Source organism: Choloepus didactylus, chromosome 4, assembly GCF_015220235.1.
Source record: "Choloepus didactylus isolate mChoDid1 chromosome 4, mChoDid1.pri, whole genome shotgun sequence".
Taxonomy (NCBI): Eukaryota; Metazoa; Chordata; class Mammalia; order Pilosa; family Megalonychidae; genus Choloepus; species Choloepus didactylus.
The window spans coordinates 100,752,388-100,767,230 of NC_051310.1; the positions used below are offsets into that span (position 1 = coordinate 100,752,388).

The window sequence follows — 14,843 nt, forward strand, 5'->3', positions numbered from 1 at the left end:
TGACTGTCTATTCAATCAACAATTATTTATATTTTGTCTACTATGGGCAGGCATTGTCCCAGGTGGTAGGATGGAGTGGGGAAATATTTACAGTGCAATCATTGAGATAAGTATATAAATAATACAAAATATAAAGTAATGAATTCTATGTATCTCTATGGAAGTTCAGAGGAAGGAGAGATTAATTCTGATTTGTGATGGAGTGAGAGATTATGGAAGAGGTAGTCTTACAATGTAAGCATGCACAGACAGTAAGAAAGAGCAGGGAAAGAGATACAAATACAATTCAAGGCAGCCAACATAATGCAAAGTATATCTAATATGAACAGTGAAAGGTTCTGGTTAGGACACAGCCTAAGAGAGAAGAGAAGGCTTTAAAGGTGGATTGGAGCCAAACTGTAAAAGGCTGTAAATGCTAGGCTATAAGGTGATTCTTTAGTGTATAGGTTGTAGGTGGGTGGTTATGGAGGCTTTCACTGAAAGTTTCTTGTTATTGTTTCAGCAGGAGTAGTGATGAGAATTGGGCTCCAGGAAATAGGTTAGGGGACTATTTCTACAGAAAAAGCAGGGGCAAAGAGGGTCTGAGCTAGTATAGTGATGGTGAGAATAGAGACTACAGGAATGAGAGAAATAAAAGAAAGATAGAGTTAAGATATGGCATTGGGACAAGGGGCAATGATAGAGTCAAAAAGGAGTCCGGAGTTTTTTAGTGACAAGATGGTCGGATGTCATTAAGAGAAATACGGAATGCAGGAAAATAGTATGCATGGATTGGGATGGAAAAATGAGTTTATCATCCTAAATATTGTTATTATATCATAGAGAACTGTATTAGAAATGTGGTCCTCAGATCACTGGAAAGAAATTATTTTTATGAAATAATATATAATTTAAAATATATCTGACATTCAACTTCACTGAAAGCTCTGTCAGTATTTTCCTTCATTTATCTCAAACTCTCATATTCCCAACAGCTTCATTTTTTTCCATGGTACACTATTCACATTGCACAGAAGGTGTCAATCCAACAGTATTTCCTCCTGTTATGCAACATGGTGACCCTGCTTCCTTCCCTATCCCTCATAAACTCAAAATTAGAAGTATCCTTAACCTGGCATGGGTTATCAGCAAAGCTGCCCATTCTCTTTCATGAGTAATATTTGGAAAATACAGTAAAAACGCATCTACCCAAAGCACAACAGCACAATCCTATGAATCTTCTCATTTCAGAGAGTCTCCAAATTTCAGTACTCTTAATTCGTTCTTTCAACTCTTTCATTGCAGTATAACAAACACACAATAAATAGACAAATATTAAGTCTACAGCTTGGTGGACCAAGTCCTCTGATCACAATGTAATTTAGATATATAAATAATAAAAAGATAAAGAACCCCCCAGGTTGAAGAAGAAATCATAATGGAATTTTTTTTTAACTTAGAGCTAAACAACTGACTATAAAATCTGTAAGCCACTGCTAAAATATATTTGGAAATTTTAAACATTAAATACTCGATATTAGAAAAGAAGGCTAAAAATCCATGATCTGAAGAACAAATTCATCTTACTACCTGACATCAAGACATTATAAAACTACAGTTCTCAAAACTGTTTGTTATTAGTGAAACACAGACACATAGATCAACGCAACAGAACAGTCGACTACTGGGCCCACACATATATGGTCAGTTGATTTTCAACAAAGGCACAAAGTCAGTTCAGTGGAGAGAGGATACTTTTTCACCCATGTAACCCCACCCAGATCAAGATATAAAATGTGGGTATCTTTTAATTATTAAATGTTCTGATAAGCATTTAAGTTTAATTTCATGAATTCCACATGCCATATCACCTTAAAAAGGATTAAAAATGAATATATTACTTTAGATTCTTCCTAGCTATAATGACCTTTGGCAAGTCACGTCATTTCTCCTTTCCCCCTTATTTTTCTGAACCCTAAGCCCCATCCCCCCACCTTTTCCCCCAAAAATGAAGAATAGTGTCAAGCAAAAAACTTTTGGAGGTGATGGAAATGTTCTGTATCTTGATATATTAGTGGTGATTTCATGAGTATAAACATTTGTCAAAAACAATTGTGCACCTTAAATGAATGCACTTTATTGTACATAGGTTATATCTCGGTGGATAGGTTAAAAAAGAAAAAAGTAAAGCATCAAGGCACATGGTGAGCATTAAATAATTATTAGTTTCTTCCTCCACCCCCCTTCCTTTACATATTCACTTGAGAGAATAAAAATATTCTCCATTTGAAACCCCTAAAAACTTCTTGAAGTAATTATGAGGTTATCCCTTTGCCTCTTCTCCTCCAAACTAAATCCCAATTTCTTAAACCTCTCCTATGATTTTTACTTTTCTATCCTGTTATTTAGGTAAAAATCTTGAATCTAGATTCTGTATTTCTCCTTTAAGTTAAAGAACAAAAACCTTGAGGTCCTTAGGTGGCATCTCCACTGATGTCTACGGCCTCAGTGGTAGCAGTGTGCTAAGTGAGCTTTGTTACATCCCCTCAAATCCTATTTAACCAAACTCACAAGAAGCTGTACAAGTATTATTTTGAAGTCTTTTACTTATCACTGGCTATACCTACACTCCCAAAGTAAATCATATTTTAAACAAAAGTGACTAAGATAACCCTCTTTTTAAAATTAGCTTCCAACATTAGAAAAATTGAAGTCATTTTCTTTTTGACGTATCAAGGATATGTTTTATTATCAACACAGTTTTCATGCATTTAAACTCATTTCATGCAAACTCAAAGCAAAATGTTTCATATTGGGCTCTTTTACAACAGTTTATTCTCTTGCTATTTGCCAGTAATATTAAACAGAGACTACCTTTCCTAAGTTGCTTAAATCATAGAGTTCACTAAAATGGACTATTAAAAAAACCTGATGAAGCTAGAAACTGCCATTACCAATTTTCAAAATAAATACCTTAAGAAGTGAGAACTTGATCTGTTACTTAGTTTTGTTTTAAAAACATAATTTTGCTCTATATAAAGAGTATTCTTCACACTTTTTCATATTACACTTTTTGTTCACTTTCTATCACTTCTCAAAGAAGTTAGTAGAGGATACAAAAATAAAATTACCCTCTCCCCAAGTCCATTCCACTCACCTACAAAACGGGCTGTGAATAGTAGGTATCACATAACAAATCCCCCCATTCAGACAAAATGACCTCTGATTGGGACCGCAGGGCTCTTCGTGATCTAAAATACATACAGAGATGGAATGTAGAAAAGCAAATTAAAGTTTTTTCTAATGCAATGAGGAATAGGGATAACTTAGTCTGAGACAGAAATTCTAAAAATTACAATGAAGAACTGATTCTCAAAATGAAGGATTTAATCTTATTCCTGAATAGTAAGCAGAGACTTATTATCCCTTTGAGAGAAAGTTAATCAGTCCTAAGGATATGGTCATTCATTATGACGGATTTATAAGCTACACAACAGCAACAGAAAATCTCTGTATTAGCTAAGTCAAAATGAGGTAATTAGAAACTTAGAATAAACAGCAGCCTTTCTCATTTAGGACAATGCTTCTGAAGTTTTGCCTAAAGCAACTAACGAGGTATGTTAAATGTTGAACCCCCTTCATCTTCCCTCCCCATCTCCCTGTCCCATCCGTGTATTTAGGTGCTTCTCTTTCCTATTAGTTCTCAAATATATTAAAATATGAAAGTGCTGTGAGAAAAAGATTTAGATAGTTGAAATAAATTCTGATTTTCAAAATAATCTTTCACTATTTCTATATATGGCAATCTTAACATTAGAAAAACAAAACTAATCTTTGTAAGGTTTTGATTTGCAAGGAGATTTTAAGGTAATAGTTATTAACTGTAAAGACACATCTAAAGTTCTAAAATAAAAGAAAAAAAACCTAAGTCATTCCTTGGTATTCAACCAAAAGCTTTAGAATATTAAGAACATAAACCTCCATTTCTCTCTTGCTCCCTTTCTCTCCCTCCTCTTTCTCCTTCATTCCTTCCTTCTCTATCTTTGACCTTTCCTTTACCCTTCTCTATCTCTTGCCAGTCCTTCTTGCCCTTGTACCTCTGCCCTTCCTTCTTGCTCCCCTGCTTTTAAACAAATCCCATTCCTTTCATTCCCCATCACCAAAACCACTGCACAGAAAATTCTAGAAAAAAGAATAGCATTCATTTAGTCATGATACTACTGCTTACGATTAGAAGCAAATTGTTGAATACTTTATCCTTTGGCTTTGAAGGAAGAAGTACATTGCTGTAAAATTGTGCTTTGTTGGTTCCTAATTGTTTCTGTCTAGGAAATAACCTAGAATCATGTAATATGAAGAAGAAAGTGGCATTGCTCCAATTTGGCATCCAACTCGGCATTGAAAAAAAAATAGTATACTAATTTTTTTTAATTACCTGACATTTATTTGTCACTAAGATACTTATACCTGTTGATAAGATATAATTGCTATGAGCCAGAAATCTCCACAAATTTTGAAATTAAAATTTGAAATTTTTTCTTTAGAATTGAGTAGGATCTATTTCAATATCATTATAACTATAAAAATATAAAAATATAAAGAAGAAAACAGAATTACAAAGAATTTAACTAGAAAAAAAGTAAAGTAAAACAACCCAAACTAATTATTTTAGATTTTTCTTTCTTACTCAATGCCATGCTTCTTTATTATCAAATAACTTTTAATAAGATAATGCTTACAATTTTTCAGGAATAATTTAGCTAACAAAATCCCACTTAACATTTTATTAGCATGTTCCACTGAGGGTGGACTGTAACTTTAAAATAAATTGCTTCTTGTAGCTGAAATTAATGTCCTTGTTTTTAACTGAATTATAACCAGACATGTCTGAACACCTAGTATTTTACCAGTGAAGAAAACTCATCTAACCTGAATCACTATCTGTGAATCTATTTTTATTCTAATTTCATTTACTTATTATTTGACTTGATATCAGAGTAACCTAGCAATTTGCCAGTCTGTAAAAAGCAATGAAACACACAAGTCTAAAATAAAATAGTCATGCTACAAAGGATGTCTTTCAAAACCAGAATATTTCAGAGTTTTTTAACAAATTCAGTAGGGGAAAATATAGCCTTGTGTTAATATACATTAATTTTTTTGTCCTATTGCTATGTGACACACATTGACAAAAGTCTAAACTTGTAAGAAATTACCTGTTGTCATCTTAATTTTTAAATAGTTTCATTCTTGTTCAAAAGATTAGGGTTGAAAAACAGCACCTAAAATAGTTTAAAATTAATAATTTAGGAAACGTCTTCTTTTTGGAGCATTATCAAATATCAAATATTCTAATAGCAATACTTTTTAAAAGTTGCAAATAATTAAGACATTTTTATACTAACGATAAAGTATTTGGTTAGAGTATTTATTGTTTAGATATTTATTACATATTAATAAAAATTCTTAACAGATAAAACTGAAAGGTCAACACTAAACAGTATAAATGCATTAAATGTAAATTACTACCGAAGTAATTTAATGTAATCTTAAATCCCTCTCTGGAGAAAAAACTAAGAAGTTTTACTTTCAATAAACACTGTTAATGTAGTATACTACATGAGATTATATACACAAGACATGAGTCGATAAATAAAACTGAATGACCTGAATTGACTTTTTTGCTTTTTTTTAAAGTAGACTCAATTGCTTCCAACTTTTCAGTTTGTTTGAAAATGGCCAAAAACACTACAGAAAAATCTTTAAAAGCTGTTAAAATTTGTACCTCTCTAAAGAACCTTTAAACCATTTTTTATAAAGGTACTTTCGAGTTTCCTGCAGATCGCACATTACATTTACCAATCCACACACGCCTTTCTTTTAAAAAATGTCTGGCATCTGGCAAAGCAAAGTAGCTAATGCAACACACCTATGTGTGAAGTTAACTACTATAACGAAAACAAAGAAATTAAAAACATATTTGAAGAGACAAAGGATTTATACTTACGTTATGACAAGCTCTGAACTCAGGTTTACAAAGGGGACTCACTCCTGACTTAAACACAAAGACCTTGTAACAGAAATCTGAATCAACAGCTTCCTACTAACACAGGTGTGATGTCAAGGTCTTCTCCCAAAGCCTATCACTCTGCTCTTATACAGACAAGCAGAGAGGGCGAGGGGGAGGAGGGAGACAGGCAGAGAGAGACAAAGCATTAAACCTCCTCAAATTTAATGTGAAACAATCACTGGCTCAACGTATGAGTTTCCTTCTTCCAAATAAACGGGGCTTACCTCAATAGAAACTGATATTCACACACACACACACACACACACACACACATTTGTTGGCTATGCAGCGTTTCAAAACTTTTTGAATACTGCAAACTACAGCAGCTGTGACTTGCATTTTCTAACTGATGTCAAAAACCTGATTTATATGGTTGCAGTTTGTGGCGTGGGCGAAGCTGAGACAAAGCGAAGGTGTGCCCAGAGGTCACGCACCAGCCGAGGGAACGCCTCCATTGATCCACGTGTTCGGGGTAGCGAATGGAGCCGAATTTTACTTAGAAAAGGAGTTGTACTAAGTAGGACTCCTAAATCACTGTTTGACTTTTTAAATTATCAAGTAAACCACATTCTTTAGACTTCTTACTTAATCTTTGCATGTCTGAATAATTAAAGAGTATTGTGTAAATTTGTGCACAAAGGAATTTTAAAAGGAATTTTAATGTTGAGCTAATCAACAAGTGTTCCAGGAGATTTTTAAAAATAGGAATTTCCTTACATATCACATAAAAATGTATATGTGATGGCTGAAAGAATTTGTAAAAATGAAAATAGGTAATAGCTATAATAGAAAATATAATACATGTTCAATTTGAAATGAATAATAATCATTGAACTCAACTAATACTAATGGCAGTGTAACTACCAACAAACTATTGTAAAGCTATAATATGTATCAAGGAAAACTATGAGTTTAAAAAAATCATAAAAAATTTAAAAATATTGACTAAAACTATAATTTAAAAAAAATAGGTACTGGGTTCTTCATCATATAATTATCTAAAGTATGCCAAGCATTTATGGTTGTCTTTTTTAAAACTGGTTAATGTAGACAATATTACTATTTGATTGATGTAAAACACTCAAACTAGGCCCATTTGTTTTGTTTTTTTAAAGAAGTATTTTAAAAACTCATATAATCCCAGTCTGAAAAATTATTTCCACTATCACATATTATCTACTACTTAAAGGCAATTTTTACATAGCCATAATCATTACACATGTACATTTAGCTTGCAGTGTCTGAATTTTAAAATGACGCTTTTATAAAATGTCAGTATCCTTTATTATTTTATTTGAACTCTGCAACTATTATGCTCACCACTAATATGAAAATTACCACTAAATTGTATATGGGAGGTAATAATGTGTGAGTTCACCCCTGATATTCAAGATATAATTAGAGATATCATGGCACTTGGTTTTGTATAGATTATTTTTTTGCACAATGCAAATAACTTAACCTTTAGGGTCATGTGATTCAAAAGTGGAAAACATGATGATTTTTAAGCTAACATTCCACTCCACACAAAAGCCTCGGTCTTTAACAATTTATTTGTCTATCCATCTATCAACAGATAAGAAGGCTAAGTGGCCTACTACCCAAAAAAATGACAGTCTCTCGCTGGGTGGAGAAACGACAGGCACAAACAAGTAATTACAGCAATGTTTTAGGTTGACTCACATAAACCATATTTTGATTTACATAACTGACGGTTTTAGGTGACTCGATCTAATATATCCTCATAGACATTTTATATGTCACTATTTTAGCACACACACACAAAATGCTTAGCTGTTAAGGAAGTTTCCAAGAGGAAGGAGTATTTGTGCCAAGCCCTGAGGATGAGTAGGAGTTTGTACACAGAAAAGGCACAGAGGAAAGACAGTTCTAGTGTGTTTAGATAATACAGGTGTATCAGCAGGCCAGTATGTTTGCAGAGTGTGTGTGGTTCAGTGCGTGTGTGGGTTGGAAGGAGGGTGGATGGTGGGATAGAGTCGTGAGGATAGTAGAAAAGAAGTGAGGTCAAGATCATGAGCTTTATCTTAAAGGCAACGGGAGAGCCTTTGAAATGCTTTTTAGCAAAGGAGTGACATGACTACAACTGCATTTTAGAAAATTCATTTTGACGGTAGTGTGGAAAGTAGACTGGAAACTGCAGAGGAACAAATATCAGAGAAAACAGTTTGAAGGCTATTTTAATAATTAACAGTAGTGAAGAAATAAATGGGAATTATGATAAAGGAAAAGGGTAATTAAACATATACTTAAAAGATACACCCCACAGAATGGGTGAACAGGGTAAGAAAGAAAAGTCAAGAATAACTGTCAATTTCTGAAATTAGTAACCAGTAAAGGACTAGTCACTGGAGAAATGTGTATTAAAACCACAATGAGATACTGCTTCACACCCACTAGACTGGCTATAATCAATAAGGCAGACATTAAGAAGTGCTGACAAGGATATGGAGAAATTGGAACCATCATATACTGCTGATGGGACTGCAAAATGGTGCAGCCACCTTGGAAAATAGTTTGGCAGTTTCTTAAAAAGTTAAACATAAATTTAGTACCTGAATGTGTCCAAGAGAAATGGAAATATATGTTGCGTACATACAGACTTGTATGCAAATTTCTATAGGAGCATTATTCATAATGGCTCTAACTGGGGGAACAACTCAAATGTCCATCATCTGATGAATGAATAGACAAAATGTGGTACAGCCATGCAATGGAATACAATTCAGCAATAAAATGGAATGAAGTATTGATGCATGCTACAACATGGATGACCTTCAAAACATTATGCCAAGTGGAAGAAGCCAGTCACAAAAGACCACATATTTTTCAATATATATAGAAAGGGCATGTATATATAGAAAGGGCAAATCTAGAGAGAAAGAAAGCAGATTAAAGTTGCCTGCGGCTGGCAGTGGATATTTGAAATGACTACAAATGAGCATGAGCATTTGAGTGACTGAAATATTTAAAAAAATTGGATTGTGGAGATGGTTGCACAGCTGTAAATTTACTAAAAGTCTTTGAATTGTATACTTAAAACAGGTGAATTTTATAGAGCTATATTTCTATATTTATTTCAATAGGGCTGTAAAAAAGCATATAAAGTAATATAGAAACAGACTACATGAGTAAGATAATGATTTCATTTTGGACATGTTAAAATTCAAGTGCTACTGGGACAGGCAGGAGGAGATTTCTGAGAATGTTGTCCTTGCATTTAGGAAAGCAATCAGGTTATAGAAAAGAAATTTGGAACACAAAAGCCCACAGGTAGTGGGTAAAGACATTTATGTGAATGAATTAGCTCAGGGTGAGAGTGTGTGTGTATGTGTGTGTGTGTATAGATGTGTGTATGAGAGAGAGAGAGAGAGAGAGAGAGAGAGAGAGAGAGAGAGAGAGAGAAATGATACCTAGTTTCATCCTCATAAAATTTTTTCTCCAGTAGTGATAGACACTCATTGGGTCCCTTTCTATCTGAAAGTCCATATTCCTCAAGCCTTGAAAAAGTCATCTATTTTGATAATTTCTTCCCCTCCATTATAAAATTCCTATGGATATTGGGCACCCTAGATTTTCCCCCTTTGCCTCTATATTTTGTCCTATTTTTATTCCATGTTTTTTAAAAATCAGTATTCTGGGAGATTTGTGTTTTCAACTGTACATTTTATCCCTGCCACTGGCTTTTTTTAAGTTTAGCAAACATATTTTTTTAATTTGTAAAGAGTTCTTTATTCTCTTATTATTCACTTTCTGCAGCTGTTTGTATTCTTGTTTTAGGGATGCAACAGCATCTTGAATCTCTCACAGTATACTGATTAGAAATACTGGTTAGAAATCTCCACATTTTCTTTGATTCCCTGAATTGTATTACTTCCTTCCAGGAACAGTTTTTCTGTTTATCTTGGTCTCTTACTTTGCTTTTCCTCAAATATCTGATAGGCCTTAGTTGTCTGTTCATATTTAAAAATGCAATACTTGGTTGATTATTCTAGATAACAGGTGTGAATTCCTTTGCTGTTGTGTAAGTAGGTCTTTTTTCCAATAGACCTCACACCCTAAACTGGAAGCACGATTATGTGCTCTATGTACCTGCGTAGGACATTTGGCAGGTTTATTTTCGGAGGGAGCTATTAAGAAGCCAGCTATCAGTCGGTGCGGCTATCAGATGACAGAATGAGGAGAACCTTAGAGTAGAGGAGGGTGTCAGCATATTACAGGCCACAGGAAAGATTGTTTCTTATGACCCTTGAGCTAAAACGTATTTTGCATTTTTAAAGGATTGTACACATACACACACAACAGAGGGCTATGCCACCGAAACCATAACACCATAACCTTATGTGGTTTACAAAGTCTAAATGCTTACCATCTGACCAGTTACAGAAAGTTTGCCAACCCCTGTTCCAGAGTCAACAACCATATTGTAAGTCCTAGCACTGATAAGGTTTCATTTACTTTCTTTAGAAAAGAGAATTCTTTTTACCTTGGGAGTATATCCCTGACTGCATGGCAGAAGAGGTGGGTGGGGGCTGTTATTAGAGTAATTTGTATACTGTTGGGGATTGACTCTCGTCCTCCATAAAAGACATGTTCAAGTCCACACCAGATCCCATGGGTGTGAACCCTCTGTTCTAGTTTGCTAATGCTGCCAGAATGCAAAACACCAGAAATAGATTGGCTTTTATAAAATGGGGTTTATTTAGTTACACAGTTACAGTCTTAAGGCCATAAAGTATCCAAGGTAACGCATCAACAATTGGGTACCTTCTGGAGGATAGCCAATGGCATCCGGAAAACCTCTCTCAGGTGGGAAGGCACGTGGCTGGCATCTGCTTGCTCCCCAGTTGCATTTCAAAATGGCTTTCTCCCAGAACGTTCCTCTCTAGGCCACAGCTCTTCTTTAAAATGTCACTCTCAGTTGCTCTTGGGGCATTTGTCCTCTCTTAGCTTCTCTGGAGCAAGAGTCTGCTTTCAACAGCCATCTTCAAACTGTCTCTCATCTGCATGTCCTCTCTCAGCTCCTGTGAGTTCTTCAAAGTGTCCCTCTTGGCTGTAGCAAGCTCGCTCCTTCTATCTGAACTTATATAGGGCTCCAGTAAACTAATCAAGGCCCATGCTGAATGAGCGGGGCCACACCTCCATGGAAATTATCCAATGAAAGATCTCGCCCACAGTTGAGTGATCACATCTCCATGGAAACATCCAATCAAAAAGTCTCCAACCCAATCAACACTAATACGTTTCCTGCCCACACAAGACTGCATCAGACATAACGGTGCTTGGGGTGGGATATAATACATCCAAACCAGCACATTCCACCCCCTGGACCGCAAAATGACATGATCTTTCCATACACAAAATACATTCACCCAATCACAATATCACAAAAGCTTAAATCATTTGAGTAACAATAGTTAAGTACAAGATCCCATTAAATCAGTTACAGGCACGGTTTCCTGCCCACACAAGATTGCATCAAAGATAATGGCATTTTGGGGGATGTAATACATCCAAACCAGCACACCCCCTTTGTAAATAGGACCTTTGAAAATGTTATCATTAAGGTGAGGACTCATTTGGGCATAGAACATTCAAAGATCCTATTTTGGTGAGGCCAAATTGAATCAGGGTGGGCCTTAATCCAATATGGTTATGGTTGAAGTTTTTGTAAGCAGAGGAAATTTGCATGCAGTCAGAAGTCAGAGAAGCAGAGAGAGATTGCTTGTGACAGAGGCAAAGATGCACAGACAAGCTAAGGAATGTCAAGGACTGATGGTGAACTATCACCAGAATGCTACCGATGCTGGAAAAAACCATGGCCTGGCGATACCTCGATATTGGACTGCTAGCCTCACAAACTGTGAGACCATAAATTCCTGTTGTTTAAGCCAACACACTCTGTATTATTGTCATAGAAGCCCTGGCAAACTAAGACATATGCTGATCTTCAGTTACTCTGCTCCCTCCCCCAAACTCTTCCTCTCCATTCTGCCTGCTAAAACTAAACCTGAAGTCTTTCTGGGGGAAAAAAATGTCTCATTTCACTGCAGCCTCCTCAAAGCATATTCTGAGTTGTAGCTTTCTACACTGTTCAATCCACCAATATGTGTTTTCAATCTTCCAAAATCAGTAAAGTCACATGACTACTGGTGACCCCTAGCTCCCCCTTTCCTTTTATCTTTGCCATTTCAAGTCTACTCCTTTTCATATCTCACTACTCTTAATTAATGGGATTTATGTAGAAATAAGAGCGTAACTCATGTGCTCGTTTCACCATCTTCAGCCACAAAACCAGTTATCACTATCGCTCACTTGACTGACAGAGAACTACAAATGGGAGAGAACTTTGTGGGTAAAAGTAACCATTAGTAGAATTAATAGCAAACCTTATTACAAAATACTAGAGAAAATTAAAAGAAAGAAATTATATAGCAAATGTTACAAGAATCAAGGAGGAATTTAAGAGTTATATAAAATAAGGTAACAGAATGGAGATAAACATATTACAATAAATATAATTAATGATATAAGTACCTATCATAAAAGACAAAACCTCATGACTATGGCAAGAACAACAGAGACAACTCTATGTTGTTCCAGGAAAAATACCCAAAACCAAAGGTTAAGATTAAGAAGATTGATTGAGGGTGGGAAAGATGGCAGAGAAGGGAGCTTCAGGACTCTGTCTTTCCACCAAAACAACTGTTATACAGGCAGGAACTGTCTGAAACAACTATTTTGAAACCCCAGAGGCCAAAACAACATGGTACAGTATCAAGGGAAAAGCAGGAGGAAAAGGCTGATAAATTATAGTAAAGAACAGTAAATTGCTTTGGAGAAAGCAGTGGCTAATGGCACCCATCCCCCACTCTCACAGCAGGCCACCAGGCCCTTACTAGCATAAAAATCCTCTTCACCAAGACCAGGGGTGGGCATGGCCAATCACTGATCACAGCTTTTGATTAGCGAATTCAGATCACTGGGGGCCCAGCTCTGAGGACAGCCACTGTTTCAGCCCACCCTGGACCGGGGCAGCATGGGTGGAGATTTGAGGATGCTGTACTTCCTCAGGGCTGCTGGGAAGAGCAAGCTGAAGGGCTGCATTTGTCGAGCAGGCCAGGAAACCTCGGGCTTCATGAGCTATTAGAGGAGCAATTGGCGCCCTTCCTGATCCCCTCCCCAAGGGCATTTTGGACCTGGTCTGTGCCCCCTTTGTGGGGCCCTGGCCCAGTTTTGGCTGGGATAGACTAACTGGGAAAGTCCTCTCTGGCAAGCCCTCCTCCAAGAATTTACCCTCCAGTCAAAAGCAGCTTGAGACAACGGAAGGAATATGAGAAACGATAGAGTCAGACAGTCTGGGGCAAAGGCTTCCCAGCATTAAACACCAAGGAGAGGGAGGTCTGTCTCCTGGGGAACAGAGAGGACAACAAAACTCCCTTAAACAGGGGAACTCCAAAACAACTAACAAGCAAAATTCCAGAGCAAGACAGAGGCCCAGAAAGATGGGGAAAACCCTACATACTGCATTTGCCTTGGGGAGACCTTCCTGATAGGAAGGCTGAAACAAAAAAAAATCTCTGTCTTAGCAGCAGCTGCTACAAAAATTAAGAAACAGACATCTCAGGGAATAAATCCTAGAGTTAACATTTTAAAATATTAAAATTTACAGTGTGCAACGAAAAGGTACAAGGCAAACACAGAAATAATAAATCATGGCCCATCAAAAGGAGGAGGATAAAAATCCACAAAACACCAATAAAGAAGACCAGAATGTGAATATACTGAACACAGCCTATAAAAAAAGAAAATTTTTTAAATGCTCAAGAGGATAAAGGAAAATACAGAGGAAAAATTAAAGGATAAGAGGAAAATAATGAATGAACAGTATGAGAATCTTAGTAAAGAGACAGAATTTTAAAAAGGAACCAAACAGAACTATTGGAGTTGAAGACTACAGTAACTGAAATGAAAAATTCCCAGAAGAGTTACCAAGGCAGTTGGAGTTGGCAGGAGAAAGAACCAGCAAACTTGAAAACAAGACACTTGAAATGAGTCAGGCTGAGGAGCAGAAAGAAAAAAAGTTACTGAAAGCAAAAGCAGCCTAAGACACCTCTGGGGCACCATCAAGCGTACAATATATGCATTATGGGAGTCCCAGAAGGAGAAGAAAGAGAAACAAGGGCAGAAAGAGTATTTTAAAAACAATGGCAGAAAACTTCCAATGTGAATATGCACTTCCAAGAAGCCCAACAAACACCAAACAGGATAAGCTTGAAGAGAAATATGCCCAGATACATGGGGGTCAATCTATCAAAGGCAAAGGATAAAGAGAAAGTTCTGAAGGCTGTAAGAGAAAAGCAATGTGTTATATACAAGGGAGTCGAAATTAGATTAAGTTCTGCTTTCTTATCAGAAACCATGGAGGTAAGAAAGCAATGGGTTGACATTCTTAAAGTGCTGAAAGAAAACACTGCCAACCAAGCATTTTATATCCGATGAGACTTTCTTTCAAAAATGAGGGAGAGATTAAGACATTCTCAGATAAACAAAATCTGTGCAAGTTTATCACCTCTTGACCTGTCCTACAAGTAATACTAACAAGAATTCTTCAGACTAAAAAGAAAGGACACTAGTAGTGGCTCAAAGCAGCATAAAGGAATAAAGACTTGCAGTAATGATAACCATTTAGGTAATTATAAATGCCAGTATTATTACAGTTTTGCATTGTTTGGTATGTAACTCTACTTCTTACTTCTACAGGTGCTAAAATACA

The 14,843-nt window shown here is 36.1% G+C and overlaps 1 protein-coding gene across 1 annotated transcript in view; it reads right to left on the reverse strand.

The window, feature by feature from the left end:
- NRG4 (neuregulin 4) overlaps positions 1 to 14,843 on the reverse strand; it is a 202,523-nt gene that overhangs the window by 134,074 nt on the left and 53,606 nt on the right. The window contains exons 3-4 of the mRNA XM_037833316.1: positions 5,196 to 5,261; positions 3,137 to 3,230 (exon numbers count right to left, since the gene is read on the reverse strand). Of these exons, the coding sequence (XP_037689244.1) occupies positions 3,137 to 3,230; positions 5,196 to 5,205 (104 nt within the window). The 5' untranslated portion in view covers positions 5,206 to 5,261. The remainder of the gene's footprint in view (positions 1 to 3,136; positions 3,231 to 5,195; positions 5,262 to 14,843) is intronic.